The 19425-nt window shown below is 41.6% G+C and overlaps 1 protein-coding gene across 1 annotated transcript in view; it reads right to left on the bottom strand.

Moving 5' to 3' along the window:
- Positions 1-7003: 7003 nt before the first annotated feature.
- TRIP11 (thyroid hormone receptor interactor 11) overlaps positions 7004-19425 on the bottom strand; it is a 76173-nt gene continuing 63751 nt past the window's right edge. Inside the window, exons 17-21 of the mRNA XM_049769771.1 lie at positions 15705-15786; positions 13666-13780; positions 11713-11829; positions 9121-9262; positions 7004-7463 (exon numbers count right to left, since the gene is read on the bottom strand). Coding sequence (XP_049625728.1) covers positions 7243-7463; positions 9121-9262; positions 11713-11829; positions 13666-13780; positions 15705-15786 — 677 coding nt within the window. The 3' untranslated portion in view covers positions 7004-7242. The remainder of the gene's footprint in view (positions 7464-9120; positions 9263-11712; positions 11830-13665; positions 13781-15704; positions 15787-19425) is intronic.

A 19425-nucleotide genomic window follows, 5' to 3' on the forward strand; every position in this document is an offset into this window, starting at 1 on the left:
ATGCACATTCTTCTAAGAAGGAGAGGTGAGAAGCATAACAATGGGGAGGAAGAGGGGGCTCTGAATGAGCCTTGGTGGACAACCAGTAGGGCTGGGAAACCTTCAGAAGAAAACAGTATAAAAAGCCTCGGTCAAAAAAATGACTGGGCAAAACCATTCAAATGGTGCTCATGAGTCCCAGGGTCCCCTCCCTGTGATCCTCAGGCAACTTCCTGCTGGCATTTGCAGTCCAGAATTCAAACACAAGGACTAGCTCAGGGCTTCATCACTCAGTGCTTGGAATTCAGGTTCACAAGGTGTTTGGGACAGTCCTTAGCCCTCACCTACTGTTCTGGCCCCACCCTTAATTCCACTGATGAAAAAATGCCTAGAGATATGAAAGATTGGGCTTTATTTGCTAAAATCTTATTCTGGGAAAGAAATCCAGAAACTCATGGAAAGTAGCCACTAGAAAAGAAGGTTGTGTGACCATTTATACCATTTGAATGATTAATTCCTCAAACTGAGCTTGGACTTAGTTTCTGCAACTCTGGATCAAGATCTAGCTTTTGTGGATGCTATTGTTTCTTTTGAGAAATTCCAATTTCTCTCTAGAAAGTCATAGTTTCTCCTTAGATCATGATTTTCACATTTGTTATCTGAATAATTCTTATGTTGGGGCCTTAGAGATGAGTACTACAGTGGTTATTTTTCCTTTGATTTGATCCCCAGCATCATACTATGTCCCTAAAAGTTGCCAATAGGATCCTGAGAGCAGGACTGAGGAGTCACTAAGGGCAAGGAACCAGGAACAAACTAAGAGCTTACTGGAGTGGTGCTCCCAACTCCTCCAAACTTCCTAGGGTCTACAAAGGAAATAGATGTCATCCAAGGGAAAAAATGTCTTCCACATCCTGTTTCATTTGGAACTTGCTACCCACCAGCAGTGTATCTTTTTTTAAATATATTTATTTAAACACTTTGATTACAAATGATTGTAGTTGTGTTTCAGTCATGTAAAGAGCACCCCTCTTCACCAGTGCAACATTTCCATCACCTATGTCCCAAATCTTCCTCCTTCCCACCTACCTCTGCCTGTACTCGACAGGCTTTCTACTTCCTTCATTCATTCACATTGTTATGATAGTTGTCAGTGTAGTTATTTCTCTAACTGCACTGACCACTCTTTGTGGTGAGCTTCATGTTATGAGCTACACCTTCCAGCCCTCATCTCTTTTATCTCTGAGAATTATTGCAAGAATGTCTTTTTTTTTTCTTAAAACCCATAGATGAGACTATTCTGCGTCTGTCTCTCTCCCTCTGACTTATTTCACTCAGCATAATAGATTCCATGTACATCCATGTTTAGGAAAATTTCATGACTTCATCTGTCCTGACGGCTGCATAATATTCCATTGTGTATATGTACCACCTGACCGCCTCCCTTCTCTGAGGAAGGGTGCACTAAGACTCCAAACTTGGTTGTGCCCATGACTTACCACATGCAAGTGCCCGTGCTCTGGCCTTTTAGTGTGGACTTTCTAAAGCCTTGGGTCATGTCTAAAATATTTTTAAGTGTTTTGTGTTCAGAAAAGCTGTGGAAGCCAACACTCTTGGTCTATACTCAGTGCATCACAGATAAGTATGCAGTATTCAGGGGAAAAAATACTATTTGTTTAAATCATCAGATTGAGATACTGAAAATGAATGCTAATAAAAAAAGAAAAAGAAAAAAAGAAAATGAATACTGACCTATAGGAATTTGGTAAGTTTTTATCATTAATAAGACTGAAGCATTTGCTTTTAAATAAAATACTTGAGGGGCCAGAGAGATAGCATGGAGGTAAGGCATTATCTTTCATGCAAAAGGACAGTGGTTCAAATCCTGGCATACCACATGGTCTCCTGTGCCTAGCAGGGTCAATTTCTGATCATAGAGCCAGGAGTAATCCCTGAGTGCTGCTGGGTGTGACCCAAAAACCAAAAGAAAAAAAAAAGAAGAAAGAAAGAAAAGAAAGAAAAGAAAGAAAGAAAGAAAGAAAGAAAGAAAGAAAGAAAGAAAGAAAGAAAGAAAGAAAGAAAGAAAGAAAGAAAGAAAGAAAGAAAGAAAGAAAGAAAGAAAGAAAGAAAGAAGAAAAGAAAAGAAAAGAAAAGAAAAGAAAAGAAAAGAAAAGAAAAGAAAAGAAAAGAAAAGAAAATACGGGCCCAGAGAGATAGCACAGTGGTGTTTGCCTTGCAAGCAGCCAATCCAGGACCTAAGGTGGTTGGTTGGAATCCCGGTGTCTCATGTAGTTTCCCGTGCCTGCCAGGAGCTATTTCTGAGCAGACAGCCAGGAGTAACCCCTGAGCACTGCCAGGTGTGGCCCAAAAACCAAAACCAAAAAAAGGAAAAAAAAAAAAAAGAAAATACTTGAGGGGCCGGAGAGATAGCATGGAGGTAGGGCATTTGCCTTGCACACAGAGGGATGGTGGTTCAAATCCCGGCATCCCATATGGTCCCCCGAACCTACCAGGAGCGATTTCTGAGTGTAGAGCCAAGAGTAAACCCTGAGCACTGCAAAACCCCCCCAAAAAATAAAAAATAAAAAAAATAAAGAAAATACTTGAAATACTTTTAAATATCTTAAGATACTTCTTGATACTTTTAGTATTTTTTTCAATATGTTATAAATATTGGGGGAAATAATTTCCTTTCTTTGTAATAGAAAATGTGAAAACTGGTTAATATTACTGAGATTTTGGATAACAAAATCGGTAGTACTTTAGGACTCAAAATTAAGTTCAACAAAGAGAAAGTTAATGCTTTTTTCAAAGGGTTCCAGTCCACCAGTGACAAAGTTACCCCTAGGAAGGGCCATGAACCCCAGGATATATGATAACTGAGTCCCAAAATTCAAGTGTTGTAGGTGGGTGGTGATGCTATATGTTATGCATCACTGCTTTGGAAAAAAACCACCCCTGGACCTTAAATCTGAAGGGTTCTTCTTAAAATATGAGCACTTCCTGCTTTCAGTACCCTTTAAAACTTTGAAACTGTTCCTGGCTCCAGGGACAGCGCACATGATACCCACTTTCTGACTGTAATAAACAGAGCCTCTAACCTTGTTGTAGAACTATTGTCTTTATAAAGCATTTGTAGGGCCAGTCACAGGACAGCAGGTAGGGCACTTGCCTTCCACATGGCTCACCCGAGGTAAATCCCCAGCATCCCATATGGTCCCAGAGCACCGCCCAGAATAATTCCTGAATGCAGAACCAGGAGTAATCCTATCACTGGATGTGGCCAAAAATAAATGTATACCTAGAAAGCACTTCCATAAGTGATACATTTGATACATCATGAATGTTATTTCTTGCAACCCATTAAGACAAAATGTAGAATTTATTATCTTACTGACACAAAAAACACTTATGAAAAGAAATAAAGTTGCTCGCACCCCTTGCTTTTTTTCTTTCCATCCAGGAGATTGAGCATAAGGCTCAAAGGAAATGCCAAGTGCAGGAACCTGACATGGTCACTGCAGCAGTGGTTCAACCAGACGTGAAAGTCATTTTTCCTCCTTCTGAAGAAAAAGGCAGCAGCTGTTTGCTAAAATAATTTCTTTATTGTGGACGATGACAGTGACAACCTACATTTCATTTTATTTGGAATATAGATCTATATATTTGCCTTGCAGCACACCTGAAAACTTCAGAAATGCATGGACATCACTCTATGAAACATTACCCAGCAATAAAGTTGGGCTGTAAATTACCCAGTCAGACATTTCCCTAAAATCAAAAGGCAATTTGTTGAATTTTAACTAGAGAAACCTTTTTATAAATTAAAGAGACTGCTTTAGAACCACAAACGTCAGGGCATTCAAAGTATCATTTTTTCCATAGGAATATATGAGTATCACAGACTTAGTTTTTATCAAACTAAACGTAAAATTTTGATGGAAGGTGTTTTAAATACTGATGTATGAAAAACAGCGGCTTAAATGCAAACTCAAAGGCTTTAAAAGTTTGACACAGACTAGCTCTTCTCAGTAGTTCTCATCCTTCCCTCCTGAAGATTTTTTCCCCCACTCCCATGGTCTAAGTGAACAACTATCAATTCTTTCCCTTACCTCTCAGTGGCCCGTTCAAAGATTAAAAAGACAGAGGTCACATTTGAAGAAATATTCAATATTTTAACTGGCTAGTTTCCAGAAAGTTATTCCTTGTTCACTCACACCCTGGCATGGTTTAGGTTTTCCTCCTTTTAAACTAATGACAGGAATGAAAATTCAAACTATAAGGTATGCTGGGGTCCCAAACTCGAGGCCCGCGGGCCATTTGTGGCCCTCTGTACAACATTTTGTGGCCCTGCCCTAGAGGAATCTTTGTTTTGTTTTGTATTAGTTGTTTGGGTCACAACCCCCAATGTTCAAGGCTTACTACTGACTTTGCACTCAAGGATCATCCTGACTTTGCCTCCTGCGGCCTCCAGGTAAATTGAGTTTGAGACCCCTGGTATGGGATTATACCAAAATCCAATTGTTGACTAGCTGAATTTTCTAGTAGAAAGGTTGAGGGCATTTGGAATGTCGTAGAAAACTGTAGCAGCTAAGGCAGAATCAACCACAAATTGGAGTAAGTTTATAGAAAAGCAGTAAGTGGTAAGGGGCCTGGAACTAAAACACTGTAGTAAATGTCCCAAGAGTGATGGCCCATGGCTTCCACGATTGCATGACTGAGAAGATCCCCTGAGCAGATAGATGGTTCAGCTCTGACACAACTTTGTCTCAGAAAAGCAGATGAGCCATTTGTTTGGTTTGGATCCACACACGCTAAGGTGCATCCAACCCTGTTAAACTGTCAAGGACAGGAGAACAGAATACTGGGCCCTATGGCTTTTAGACAAGGTAACTTATTTCTAAAGCAGCCACGTTGGGTCAGGCGGAAATTTAGAAAGACATCCCCAAGAAATTTCACACTTAGACCTGCTACAGGGTGAAAGGAAAAGGCTGTTGGGAGAGAGAAGGAGATGCTCAAGTTATCAGAACAAGATGACAGGCGCCACATACCTACATGCACCTCCTTTTCAAGGAAGAGAATTGAGAGGATGCATGATCTTTTTCTTCAAAGTGAAGAAATGATCATGTGTCTCTTTTTTATTTTTAACTTAGAAGCTTTTATTTCAGATGCTCCACACTGAGATGAAACTTCAATGGCAAGTAGCAAATAATTTAGAGGATCATAAACGTTTCTTTGAAAGGATCATATAAAAACCTATGAACAATCACTTCACAGAAAAACAGTAATGGTTAAAGTGGACAGGAGGCAGCTGACAATTTCAATATAAAACTTATGACAACTGCCCTTAGGGGGGATTAAATAATGGTAACAGAAATAAATTAACTAAGGAAAGATACTGAATCTCCTTATGTTGCTTACTGAATTAGTTAAGCAATGACTCAACTACTGAACTGTTCAGAAAAATGTTATACCCATCAGCATGGACACACTGTTTTCTCATACAGTAGAAAGTATACATCAATAACAGCAAATTGTACAAACAACCCAAGTTAGTGCTGGCATATTTACATAGTTGAATTTAGTGTCATTTTCACCTTTCTTAGTTATATAGATATTTTCTTTTAAAGGCATATGGAAATACACATTTGCAAGAAGTGTCTTTACATATACAACTCCATGACTGATACAACAATGAGCATCCTGATACAGGTAAGTTCCAAACTGGTGCTTCTCTGGACAGGTTGAGAAAGTAACAGAAATGTTGCCTCCCTTCTAACGTGACATTCTTGCTCCAGTGAGGATGATGGGAAGATGGGACACAGGGGGTCTGGATGAAGGCACCCCTCAGCAGGGCTCCTCAAACTTTTTAAACAGGGGGCCAGTTCACTGTCCCTCAGACCATTGGAGGGTCTGACTATAGTAAAAACAAAACTTATGAACGAATTCTTATGCACACTGCATATATCTTATTTTGCAATGAAGAAACAAAACAGATACAAATACAATATGTGGCCCGCCGGCCATAGTTTGAGGACCACTGCCTAAGAGCATTACCTCTCTCAGAGGGGTCTTGCCCCTGACACTGTTGGTGGGCTTTACAAAATTAGCCATGGTAACACTTTCACAGCTGGGAGCTGTGTCTGTGGGTGAGAAACATTTCAAGATACCTTGGAAAAGATAAGTTAGCTCTTTAGAAGGAATCACCTATTGACAGGAATATTCCACAATAAAAAGAAACAAGTGATACGGATGAGGCTGAGTGACAAAAGTCCTTTTCAAATGTTCCAGGCCATGCAACTCCATTTCCACAGTGCTCTTGAAAGATCCCATTGTACTGCAGCAGGGTGGTGAGTGGCTGCCAGAGGGGAGGCATGGCTGGCAAGAGATGGCTCTGGTGACAAGCAGGTGGCTGGGCTGTTTCAGTGAAAGTGTGGTGGCATTCGTGGCATCATCACCATCGAACTACCAGTGTGACCTACCAGATGGGCCTGTCCATAGCTGCTCCAGCAAATCCTCTAAAGATGAGCATAAACATCCCAGACTGATTTCTTGTGTGTTCCAGGAGCCACTACCACTGTTTTCTTCTTTGTATATAAAAACCTTATTGTTACAGACCGACCACATGACTCTAGCTTAAATAAACTTGAAAACAAGAGGGAGGGAGGGGAGGGAGGGAAAGGAAGGGGAAGGAAGGGGAGGGAAGGAAGGAATGAAAGAGGGAGGAAGGAAGGAGGGAAAGAGGGAAGGAGGGAGGGAAGAAGGAAGGAAGGAAGGAAGGAAGGAAGGAAGGAAGGAAGGAAGGGAGGGGGGAGGGAGGGAGGGAGGGAGGGAGGGAGGGAGGGAGGGAGGGAAGGAAGGAAGGAAGGAAGGAAGGAAGGAAGGAAGGAAGGAAGGAAGGAAGGAAGGAAGGAAGGAAGGAAGGAAGGAAGGAAGGAAGGAAGGAAGGAAGGAAGGAAGGAAGGAAGGAGAAAAGTAAGTAAGCTAGTTAGCTGATAAGAAGCACAGTAAACATTTTTGCCTTTTCTCTATTTTTTAACTAAAACGATCAAAAGCTTCTAGCTAAAATTTGGTGAAACCAGAGAGGAGGTGGCAGATGTTCTAGCAATCCATGACCCAGGACCCCTGCCACTTTGACAAACATAAAAATTACTTTTATTCTATTTGGAAAAGCTACAGTGTCAAACACCTGACTTCTTCCAAAGGCCACTTGTGACAGATTTTCATAAAGTGCTATGTGTGCTGTCTTGGCTGTAGGAGGGGTCATTGTTTGAGAAGATCTTTGAGCACAGCTCCAGCACTGTTGTCAGCTGACACGGGCAACGGCGTAAACGTGGGCAGCACCTCTGAGATGGGCTTCAAGAGAAGATGCCCTGGTGTACCAGGTCCAAGTCCAGCTGGGTTAAGAAGAGGCACAGCTGAGGAGCGGGGGGCCAGGAAGGAACCTCCTTCTGTCCTGGTACCAGCCCTGGATCCTGCTGTTTCTAAGGGAGGAAACATGAGCACTTAGTCTCTGACCCCGACAAAGCGTCCAATGGAAACAATTGCTGAAAACAAACAAGCTTTTGAGAGTGAGTCCCAGGGGCCAGAGACAGTCCCACATTTAGGGTGCTTCCTGGCATAAGTGTGGTTCCTGGCACCAAGTTGTCTCCTGAGCATAGTAGGGTGAAACCTGGACTCTTATAGCACATGTGTGTGGCTCTGCAGACCCCCAACACCACCAGGGTGGCCCCTGTCATCCCTCACACAAATGGGCCTGAGCAGCAACACATCCTCAGGCCCCTCAACTGAACTACAGGCCTGGTTGGCCAAGAACCACTGACGGGGCCAAGTTCTACCCAAGCTCTTTTTTAATACTGTTAATGCATGAACAGCTCATCTACCACCACTCCCAACAACCAACTTGCACCCTGCCATTCAGAACACTGTACAGTACTGGGCACTCTTATTTTTTTGGCTTTTGGGCCATACCCAACAGCGCTCAGTGGATCATTTGGGACGCCAGAGATCAAACCCCAGTCTGTCCTGGGTAAGCCACATGCAAGACACATGCTCTACAGCTGTGATATTGCTCCAGCCCCTTGGAAACTCTTTTTAAAGGATCTTAAATTTTTCCAAACAAGACCTCAGTTGTTAAGATACAAACATTAATCTGAACTATTGAAACCTAATGTCCACTCCTGTAGTTTGAAACCTTTCCTGTAAACAGTGCATATATTCTAATTTCTCAGATTTGACACCCAAGTTTAATGTTTCTGTTGCTGAGTTCTGAATCTGAAAAGCAGCATTTATGGAAGAAGGAAAAAAAAACCCACAGACCAATGAGAAAAAAATATAAAGAAATATAAAGAATTATAAAGAAAGAAAAAAAGAATATATACAATTATGTGAAACTCTAGCACCCAAATTTCTATTTAAATACCAGTTAAATGACTGATAAAATAATTTTTCCCACTGTACTTCATTGCCATGATATAGAAACCCCTTTTAAAGCTATTTTTAATGTTCCAAGACAAACTAACTACCCAGTAAAACATCAAGGGACTTAAGACCCTGTTTTCCTGGACCGGGCATTAAATTTCTGCCAGCAGTGACCACAGGGCATGGTATGATCACTTGATGGTCTCTCCTACTCTTCACTTCCAGTTCCAGATTCCTGGCTCTGCCTCTGGGCTCTTGGCAGGGCTGAGGGTGACAAAGTATCTTCTGCTACATTAATGAAGGGAACTTTGGGAAAGCACAGAAGGGTGGAAATTGGTCACTAAAGAAATAAAAAAAGCATGATGAGGAACATTCAATCCCTTCCTGCAAGTCACCACCCCCACCTCTCTTTTGGCACCACTAGGTGTGTTCCAAGAATCCCCCTGACCATATCCAACAGATGGAACTAGGGAGCTTCAGGTCAAAGAATAAGCAGGGAGGGGAGCACTGGGCTGGAGGGTGCAGAAACACTGCTCCTTTCCTGGTGCTCTGCCCGCAATATCTCCCCCAAACTGAGAGCAAACATTAACATACCTTTTATAGTTCACAATTTTGTTCACATTCTTTGAAAGCATAAAAACTGAATATCACAGTCAAACAATGTCATTAAATATTCAATTATTTTACTTGTAGAAAAATCAACAACTAGTTTTACTTTACCTTTAAAACTTTCCAAAACTTTAGTATCCAGTTTGCTCCGTCCTGGGGAATCCAGAAGTTTCATATGGACAGAAAGTTTTGGAGGTGGAATGGTGGGATGCGATTCTGTCTCAAGAAATTTAACAAAAAGTTCTGAAAAAGACTAAGAAAAAATATGTTGGCTCTATTAGATATTAAAATTGTGTTTACTGTAATTAAGAAACTATACCAGTTATACTAACATAAAAAACAACCATGCCACTGGAATGATTTCTTTGTAAGCAGCTTATAATCCAAACAGCTAGCACTTTGTGACAAAACAATTCATTACAAAAATGTTAACTATTCTGGGGCCGGAGCGATAGTGGAGCAGTAGGGCATTTGCCTTACACATGGCTGACCAGGATGAACCTCGGTTTGATCCTCGGCATCCCATATGGTCCCCCAAACCAGGAGCAATTTCTGAAGCACATAGCCAGGAGTAACCCCTGAATGTCACCGGGCGTGGCCCAAAAACCAAAAGAAAAAAAATGTTAACAATTCAATAATCTTTAATGACAACACTACTACAAACTACACATAAACAGCCACATGGTAACAATGAAATGTCTTGACATCAATGACACTTAAGATACACAAGGGGACCCTGAGCACCATCAGATGATAGATCCCTTAGCACAGAGTCGGCTGTGTAACACTGAGTAAGTAACACTGAGTATGGCCCAAACTGCCCCCCTGCAATTAGAGACCACCAAAGAGCACAAAAGAGAGTTTCTAAAGAGGTTAAAGCACTGGCCTTACACGCTGGGACTGCAGTTGAGTTCCATGCACATCACCTCTAAGTACTGCCAAGAGATGGTCCAAGGCACAGAGCAAGGTGTAACCCTGGAGTACTTCTGAGTGTAACCAGAACCAAAGAAGTAATGCAGGGAATGGCCCCTGGGCCACAGAACAGTGTCAGAGAGCCTAGACCCCACCATCTTAAATTATTTTATTTTCACAATACACTGAAGTGCTGGTTTTTGGTTTTGGTGCTGGGACTCTTAGTGGGATCCCTACATTCCAGCCCTCTGTGACATTTCAGTTTATTTCATAATTGTGAAAAATTCAGCTGAGAAAACAGGTAATAGTTACAGATTTTTAAAGATACAATCATCAAAAACTCATGAGATTAAAACCTTATCAGGACCACAACCACACCCTACAGCTGCCACCTGTCAACTCATCGATCCCAATCCAGGAGATCATGTTTTGAGTAAGAGGTGCGAGCCAATGGGCCGGGCTGTGGCGCTAAAGGTAAGGTGCCTGCCTTGCTTGCGCTAGCCTTGGACGGACCGCGGTTCGATCCCCCGGTGTCCCACATGGTCCCCAAGCCAGGAGCAACTTCTGAGCACATAGCCAGGAGTAAGCCCTGAGCGTTACCGGGTGTGGCCCAAAAACCAAAAAAAAAAAAAAAAAAAGAGGTGCGAGCCAAGCACAAGGACTCAGGAGGCCAGACTGAGTCCTAGCCCTCAAAAGTCCTGACAGCTTTATCTACACTTCGCAGCCACTACCATGCCAAGAGGCCCAACTATATCACATCACAACTAATCTCTGAAGAAACACCAGGTTTACCAGATTGGGGAATGAAAACTCTAGCATATTCTCATAGTGGGGCAGGCAGCCGCCCACCCATCGTTCCACAAGCCCTAACAACCACAGCCACATCCTACAACAGCCACCATGTAAACTCATAGGCCAGTTTCTATGGATCCTGGGAGTCCTGGCATGCAAGACCTCTAAATCCTAGACACCCCAGTAGGAACAACCAAATTAGATGGGAAAGACACACAGAAGCCAACTAGTTTTCAGTAAACAAAAAAAAAAAATGACAACACAGAATGCCAAACTAGCAACAAATAGCTTAAAAATGCTAGACAATGACTTAATAACCCCACTGTGTAACCATTTTAACGAACTTTCTTTTACATATTTTTCATTAATTCCATTAGACTCCTAGTTGCAACAATATAAAAACAATATAAACAATATAAAATAAATTATTTCCCCTTTCTGCCGGAAGCCACAGCAGCCCACTGCCATACCAGACACCTTCCAACAGAAAACAGTGCAGGATAGTATTTGATTCTACTCAGTCTAATGACTATTGGCCTGGAGAGAAGCTAGCCCTCTTACCCCACAAATAAAATTTTCAGCTTTGGCAGTGAGACAGAGTGAGTTTCAGCCCATTATATATGGTAATCTATTAAAGTACCATATAAATTAAAAGGTTAAAATAAGACCTTTAATCCATGATTTAAAATGGTTTAAGTGGGGCTGAAGTAGAGAGCTTGCCTTGCACAGTCTGCCAAGGTTCAATCCCCTGCATCGCATATGGCCCCCAGCACTGCCAACAGTGATTACTGAGTGCAGAGCCAGGAGAATCCCAGTATCACTGGGTATGGCCCAAAACCAAAAATCAAACAAACAAAATAAATTGTCTAAATAAATCACCTTTCAGCTCCAAAATAAAAGGATTTGTATAAAAGTACCTCAGATCAGAAGTCTAGTGCTTTGCGAGTGAATAGTGTGGGATCACCCCATTCACATGGACAGAAATAAATCAGCTCTTACACTGTTCAGGACCGATTGCTGATTGGGTCTCAGAGGCGTGTTGGGGACGCTTTTAGATCCTCCTCCCAGCCATCCAGTCATCCACTTGGTGACTCCACCCTGATCTTCACTGAGCAACTGAAAGATTTTTTAAAGACAGAAACATGTTATAATTGATAAAAAGTCTCAGGTAGTAACAAGTCGTGCCTTTCAAGTTCAAATGTGTTCTGCTAATCCAGAATCCAAACACAATGAAATGTATTAAGAATTTTGCTTGGGGCTGGAGAGATAGCATGGAGGTAAGGCGTTTGCCTTTCATGCAGGAGGTCATCCGTTCGAATCCCAGCATCCCATATGGTCCCCCGTGCCTGCCAGGAGCAATTTCTGAGCATGGAGCCAGGAATAACCCCTGAGCACTGCCAGGTGTGACCCAAAAACCACAAAAAAAAAAAAAAAAAAAAAAAAAAAAAAAAAAAAAAAAAAGAATTTTGCTGGGGCTGGTGAGGTGGCGCTAGAGGTAAGGTATCTGCCTTGCAAGCGCTAGCCAAGGAAGGACAGCGGTTCGATCCCCAGTGTCCCATATAGTCCCCCAATTTCTTTCTTTTTTTTTTTTTTTTTTTTTTTTTTTTTTTTTTGGTTTTTTGGGCCACACCTGGTGACGCTCAGGGGTTACTCCTGGCTATGTGCTCAGAAGTTGATCCTTGGGCCGGAGAGATAGCATGGAGGTAAGGCGTTTACCTTTCATGCAGGAGGTCATCGGTTCGAATCCCAGCATCCCATATGGTCCCCCGTGCCTGCCAGGAGCAATTTCTGAGCACGGAGCCAGGAAAAACCCCTGAGCACTGCCGGGTGTGACCCAAAAACCACAAAAAAAAAAAAAAAAAAAAAAAAAAAAGTTGATCCTGGCTTGGGGGGACCATATGGGATGCTAGGGGATGAACCACGGTTGTCCTAGCTAGTGCTGCCAAGGCAGACACCTTCCTTATCTCTAGCGCCACCACACCTGGGCCAGGGGCAATTTCTGAGCGCTTAGCCAGGAGTAACCCCTAAGCATCAAATGGGTGTGGCCCCCAAAACAACAACAAAAAAAAAGAATTTTGTTACTGACAGGTTCCAAATACAAAGAAATATCATCCTAAGCACTATAGCAAAAATAAAATAAAATAAAATAAATGATGGGGTTAGAGAGATAGTACAGCAGGTAGGGCACTTGCCTTCTACTCACATGACCTAGATTCAATCCATAACATCCCATGTGGTCCCCTATGCACAAGGAATAATTCCTGACTACTTAGCATCACCATGTATGGCCCAAAAGCAAACAAAAAAAATGAAGGTTCCCAAGTCTCAAAATGCATTCTTTCTTTCTTTTTTCTTTTCTTTTTTTTTTTCTTTTTTCTTTTTTTTGGTTTTTGGGCCACACCCAGTGACGCTCAGGGGTTACTCCTGGCTATGCGTTCAGAAATCACTCCTGGCTATATGGGACACCGGGGGATCAAACCACGGTCAGTCCTACGCTACCTCTTGCAAGGCAGGCACCTTACCTCTAGCGCCACCTTCCTGGCCCCAAAATGCATTCTTTCTTGTGCAGATGTGAGTTTGTACACTGGGAAGGATTTGTAAACTACAGATTGAACAAATCCTCACGGGGGGACGAGGGGGCCTCCATAGATACTATGTCAGGTAAGGCACTTTCCTTGAACAACGCTAACCTTTGTTCATTCCTGGCATCCATTCGGTTCCCTGAACCCTGCCAGGAGTGAAGCCTGAGCACAGAGCTAGGAGAGAACCTTGAGTATTGACCAGTGTGGTCCAAAAATCTAAAACCACAGAAATAAAAAACAAACCAAAAATCCAGTTAATTGAACAAATCTCTCCACTTTGTTGTCATTTTATTGAGAAAATACATTCTGGAACTGTTACAGCAATATTTTACGATGTTGCCATCTTAATTACAAATGTGTGTTCAGTTACCTGCTCCATTTCCTCTCTTTTGACATCCAAAATGCTTCCCATCAACCTAAATACTTCACGACGCTGGTGTTTTGGTGTATGAAAATGTCCAATGAAAAGATTCCGCATCAGGACTCTGAAAACAAAGGCAGAAATAGCTCAAGCTAATCCAACAAGTCTCTCAACATTACTGTTTAAAATAAACACTAAGTACATGAATATTTAAACAATACTTATCAAAATTATTTCCACGTAACTCAAAACTTGATAGTCTTTTACCATTCCAACCACTTACTGTCTTCAACTCAGTAATCACAAGATAGTCCCTCACTGTCATTCTCAATGCCCACCTGTGTTGTTCACCTTATGGAACCTTTGAATTTGCCTTCCCCACTGTGAATGGTGTTTGTTTGGTTTTGTTTTTTGTTTTTTTGTTTTGTTTTTTTTGCAGTGCTTAGGGGATACCTCTGGTTATATACTCAGGAATTACTCCTGGCAGCTCAGAGGACCATAAGATGCTGAGATTCAACCCAGGTTGGCCACATTCAAGGCAAGTGTCCTCCCCATTGTACTATTGCTATCTCATGGGTATACTTACATATCCTCATTTCTGGCTATCAGATGATTTAATGACATCTATGTGTTAATATACCAATGATTAAAATATTAATAACATGACATACATACCTTAGTTTCAGATAGAATACATCTGAATACAAAATATCCATTTAAGGGAAGTAAAGAGTTAAAAACAAAAGGTAAAAATAAAATCTCTATTCTCTATAATCTTCATCAATTTTGCCTGTGGGTTCAAGAAAACACTTGAACAGAAGGAAAATGTCTACTTTAAAAAATAACACAATATGGGCCCGGAGAGATAGCACAGCGGCCAAGCAGCTGATCCAGGACCTAAGGTGGTTGGTTCGAATCCCGGTGCCCCATATGGTCCCCCGTGCCTGCTAGGAGCTATTTCTGAGCAGACAGCCAGGAGTAACCCCTGAGCACTGCTGGGTGTGGCCCAAAAACCAAAAAAAAAAAAAAAAAAAAAAACCACAATATGAGGGCCTGATAGCACAGCTGGAAGGGCACTTGCCTTGCACATGGCTGACCCAGGTTAAATCACTGGCATCATCCTCTAAACACTGCCAGGAATAATTACTGAGTCCAGAGCCAGGAACCCCTGAGCATCACAAGGTAAAGCTCAAGAAAAATTATAAGTAATCATACATGATGGAACCAGAAATAATAAAGCGCCAGCCTGACAAGAACAAGGCAGCAAGTTTGATTCAGGGTACAGCCCACCAGCTCTAGTCAGGGTCCTGTAGGTTCTGCTGCCTGGGATTCTGGATATTGCAAGAGCATGTCATCATTAAAGCCAACGGCCAAATGTGTGTGTCCCACTACAACTCAAGTATGAGACACTGTGGGCATCACAACAGAACCTGCAAACACTACAACCAAATGTGTGTGAGAGATATGCAGTCACTGCAATAATAGCATCAGCAAAGGGGAAAAGAGAAGATATTCTATTGACCCCACATTCAAACTACCTATGTCTAATCTCATCACTATCTATGAAAAAGCTATTTCTTTTTTATTTATTTATTTATTTATTTATTTATTTATTTATTGGTTTTTGAGTCACACCTGGCAGCACTCAGGGGCCACTCCTGGCTCCACACTCAGAAATCGCCCCCGGCAGGCTCGGGGGACCATATGAGATGCCGAGATTTGAACCACCGTCCTTCCGCACGCAAGGCAAACGCCTTACCTCCATGCTATCTCTCCGGCCCCTGAAAAAGCTATTTTTAAGAACCTGACCATGGCCCAGATGGCTCAGACAGCTGCTCTGTATGTGGGAGGCTTAGGTTCAATTTCGGACATCATCTGGTTCCAGAAATGCTAAGCACAGAACCAGTGGCCCTCCCAAACACCACTTGTGGGTGGCCCCGAGCCCCAAATAAAAAATAAAAACTGAATCACAAATAAACATGTACAGATAGTTGTTTTTACCCTATAAATCTCAATGAAACATATAAAAATTAAAAGACACAACATACTTATCTACTTTTCCTTCTGTTGTATGAACTAAGTTCATCAACTTCTTTTGTGCATCATCCAGCATTTCTTGTCGGAGGGCCACTGTTTCAAAACATGTGAAATAATACAGTGAGTAACTGATCAAAGCAGTCCTGGTGACTATAGTGAGATTTACTAACATCTTTACCATAAAGTGACAAGTAGGCATGTAATCTAGTTAGGAATATACAGTGACTTCCACAATGCTTTTTTGGTTCAGGGAACTAGGCTCTCTGATAAAGAAATGGCTTAAAAGTCAGAGTATGGATTAATTCACATGTTTATCTGCAATAAAAGACTTAGCTTTTAACTTACACTTTTCAGAAAACTGGAAAAGAAAAGAGATCATAATTTTCCTTCTCAGTGAAACTAAGAGCAAAGAAGAGATGTTCCTTGTTGCTTCCTTACATGGAAGCAAGGAATTCCTTTCCAGTCACTCTCCAATGAGAGGCAAGAGAAGGGCACTGCTGGTTGCCTTGCTCCATGTTCCTGCCCTGGCTCTTCTTTTTTGGTGAGTTGACTAAGAGTCTCTAATCAAGTAAATACACAGTTTTGGATGCTGGTGACAGAGTTAAGTATTCCAGGATAAACTGCAAAATACATTCTTTAGATCATTTGCTCTAAAAGAAAAACTAATGGGATTACTATAGGTAACTGAGAGGGAGGTTTAAATTAATTTACGACTCATTTGCTTCAAAAGGAAATAAAACCTGTCCAATCTTGGAAGAGCTGGGATGTGAGCAGTATTCAAAAGCCAAGTCTGAAATTACAACAGGTGATTCCTTGTTTATAAATCGAACCAGGCCACAGGGAATGAGTCTTAGTCTAATGAACTCTTCAGCCACATACACTGAGTTTATAACTGTTACTTCCAAAATAAAAATTTGAGCTGAAGGGAATGTCTATAAGCTTCTCCTGGAAAGAAAGAGTGTCTGACCAGAGAAATCTGCATTTTTTTCTTTCTTTTTAAATTTAGTCACTGTAAAATGAGAAAGTTGTTCATTGCTGGGTTTCAGGCAGAGTGTTGCCACACTGATCCCTTCCACAGAGTCCACTTCCCTCCACCCCTGTTGGCCTTCCACTCACCAGTCTACTTGCTACAAGAGGCATAAATTTTACTCCTCTTTTTCTTTTCCTTTTTTTGGGGGGTGGGGCATACCCGGCAGTGCTCAGAGGTTACCCCTGGTTCTGTGCTCAGAAATTGCTCCTGGCAGGCTCAGGGGACATATAGATATTAGGAATTGAACCCAGGGCCATCCCAGGTCAGCTACATGCAAGGCAAATGCCCTACCACTATGCTATCACTCTGGTCCCTTACTCCCCCTTTTAAGAAGTCTACTTTTCAAATCAAGAAACACATCCTATCAGAGAATATCATATTAAGCAAAAAAGCCAGAGGGAGAAAGACAAATATCAGAAGATCTCACTCATCATACCATGCAGGGGTCCTCAAACTTTTTAAACAGGGGCCAGTTCACTGTCCCTCAGACCATTGAAGGGTCTGACTATAGTAAAAACAAAACTTATGAATGAATTCTTATGCACACTGCATATATCTTATTTTGCAATAAAGAAACAAAACAGATACAAATACAATATGTGGCCTGCGGGCCATAGTTTGAGGACCATTGCCATAGAGAGACACAGAACATGAGAATAGACAACAGGACAATGATGAATACTTAAATTGCAAACCTAGTATTAACAAGCAGTTGGTGGAGAAGAAAAAACATGAAGAGGTGGACCAAAGGTGACTTGGGGCCAGTCGTGAAAGATCTTGAACTTCTGGGTGCTGGGAGGGTGAAGAACTCTGTATATTAATACCCTAAACCCTCATGTTATTATAACTATGTTACCTAAACTGTAATTAAAAAAAAAATCTGCTTGAGACAGTATAAGGAAATAAAGCTCTTTCTTGCCTTGTACCCTCCACCCCAAGCCCCAATTAAAAGAAAAAAGAAGCACATCTTAACATGAGACTTTTTCTTTCTGAGATGCCAGAAAATGAAGTTAGGGTCTCTCACATGCCAGGTCACTGCTGCCAATCCTTAACCCTAGACCCTAGACCAACATCTGAGCTATGTTTCATTTTCCTGCAGGCAAAGTTACCGTATATGACTTGCAGAGATTTTCTCCCATTCTGTAGGTTGTCATTTTACTTTCTTTATTATTTTTTCATTTTACTTTTTTGATGGTACCAATTTAAGAATAATTGTTTTATTAATTTTGATTGAGCCCAATTTACTTTATCGTCGTTGTTGTGCATTTAATTTCTTAACTAAGAAATCAATGCTAAACTTAATTGCCAAGACTTTGAGTTTCAACCTACATTTTAAAGACCTGCTCCACTTTGAGCTCATCTTTGTGCATGGTGTGAGGAAGGGACACAATTTTTCTGGGCATGTGTGTGACATCCAGTTACTGTAATCACTTAGGTTAAAAACCAGTTCTTGGGGCAGGAGAGATAGCACATCGGGCATTTGCCTTGCAAATGTCCCGACCTGGGACAGACAGACCTAGATTCGATTCCCGACATCCCATATGGTCCCCCAAGCCTGCCAGGAGCAATTTCTGAGCATAGAGCCAGGAGTAATCCCTGAGCACTGCTAGGTGTGCCCCCCACCCTCCATCCCCCCCCCAAAAAAAACTAAAAAACAACAGTTCTCATAAATTTTATAGTGCAGGGGCACCTTTTACCCTGAACATCTGTCATAGTGACTTGACTTAGGCCTGAGTTCTTCTGACTGCCTGACCCCCTCAGGCTTACTATATCAGAGCCTTTTCTCTAGAAAGCTGGGGCTTGGTACCTTCAGGACTTCAAACAAAACTGAACACTTGTTTGTCTCTGTTTCTATTGCTCTGTTTCTGCTGCTTGTTTCCATGCTTGAGAAGCCTGTGCGCTCTCTTAAACACACACTTCTTTTTTCCCCTCATATCTTTCTAAGTAAGTTTTGACAAAACCTATCTTGCTTTGCACACAAATACACAACCTGGAGATAAAAATATAACTGATTACAGGGGCCAGAGCGATAGCACAGCAGGACATTTGCCTTGCATGCAGCTGATTCAGGATGGACCTGATTCGATCCCCGGCATCCCATATGATCCCCTGAGCCAGGAGCAATTTCTAAGCACATAGACAGGAGTAACTCCTGAGTGCCATTGGGTGTGGCACAGAAACCAAAAAAATAAGAAAAAATATATAAAACTGATTAAAGAACTCTCATCAAAATCTTACATTTTATTTGTAATTGGTGATACACAGTAATGTTATCTTTCGAGAAAATAATAAAACAAAGTTACAATCCTCACAAGTCATCAGCTTTCATGACTAAGTGCCTTTGGACAAGACTTAACTCAGATTTATTTCTAGTCACCTGACCAACAAGAAAAAAGAGGCTGAAGGAGGGGCTGAGAGACCAGGACCAGGATATGAATCACGGTGCTGCTCCAAGCCAGGATCTGATTCACAGTCCAGTTACCAGTATCAGTCCCTGAAGCCTGTTCCATAAAGTGAGCGAGCTTATCTCTAAGGATGGGACCATTGTGCTGAATGATTAAACGTGAATTTTCTCAACAGTCAGATTCTATATAAACTATGTCTACTCACTCAATGGATTTATTATCCAGGAATTCATCTTTCACCTTAGCCCTAACCAGAATCAATAACATCTTTCACTACAGTTAACATTAACATTGATC

This window comes from Suncus etruscus, chromosome 3 (assembly GCF_024139225.1).
Source record: "Suncus etruscus isolate mSunEtr1 chromosome 3, mSunEtr1.pri.cur, whole genome shotgun sequence".
Lineage (NCBI taxonomy): Eukaryota > Metazoa > Chordata > Mammalia > Eulipotyphla > Soricidae > Suncus > Suncus etruscus.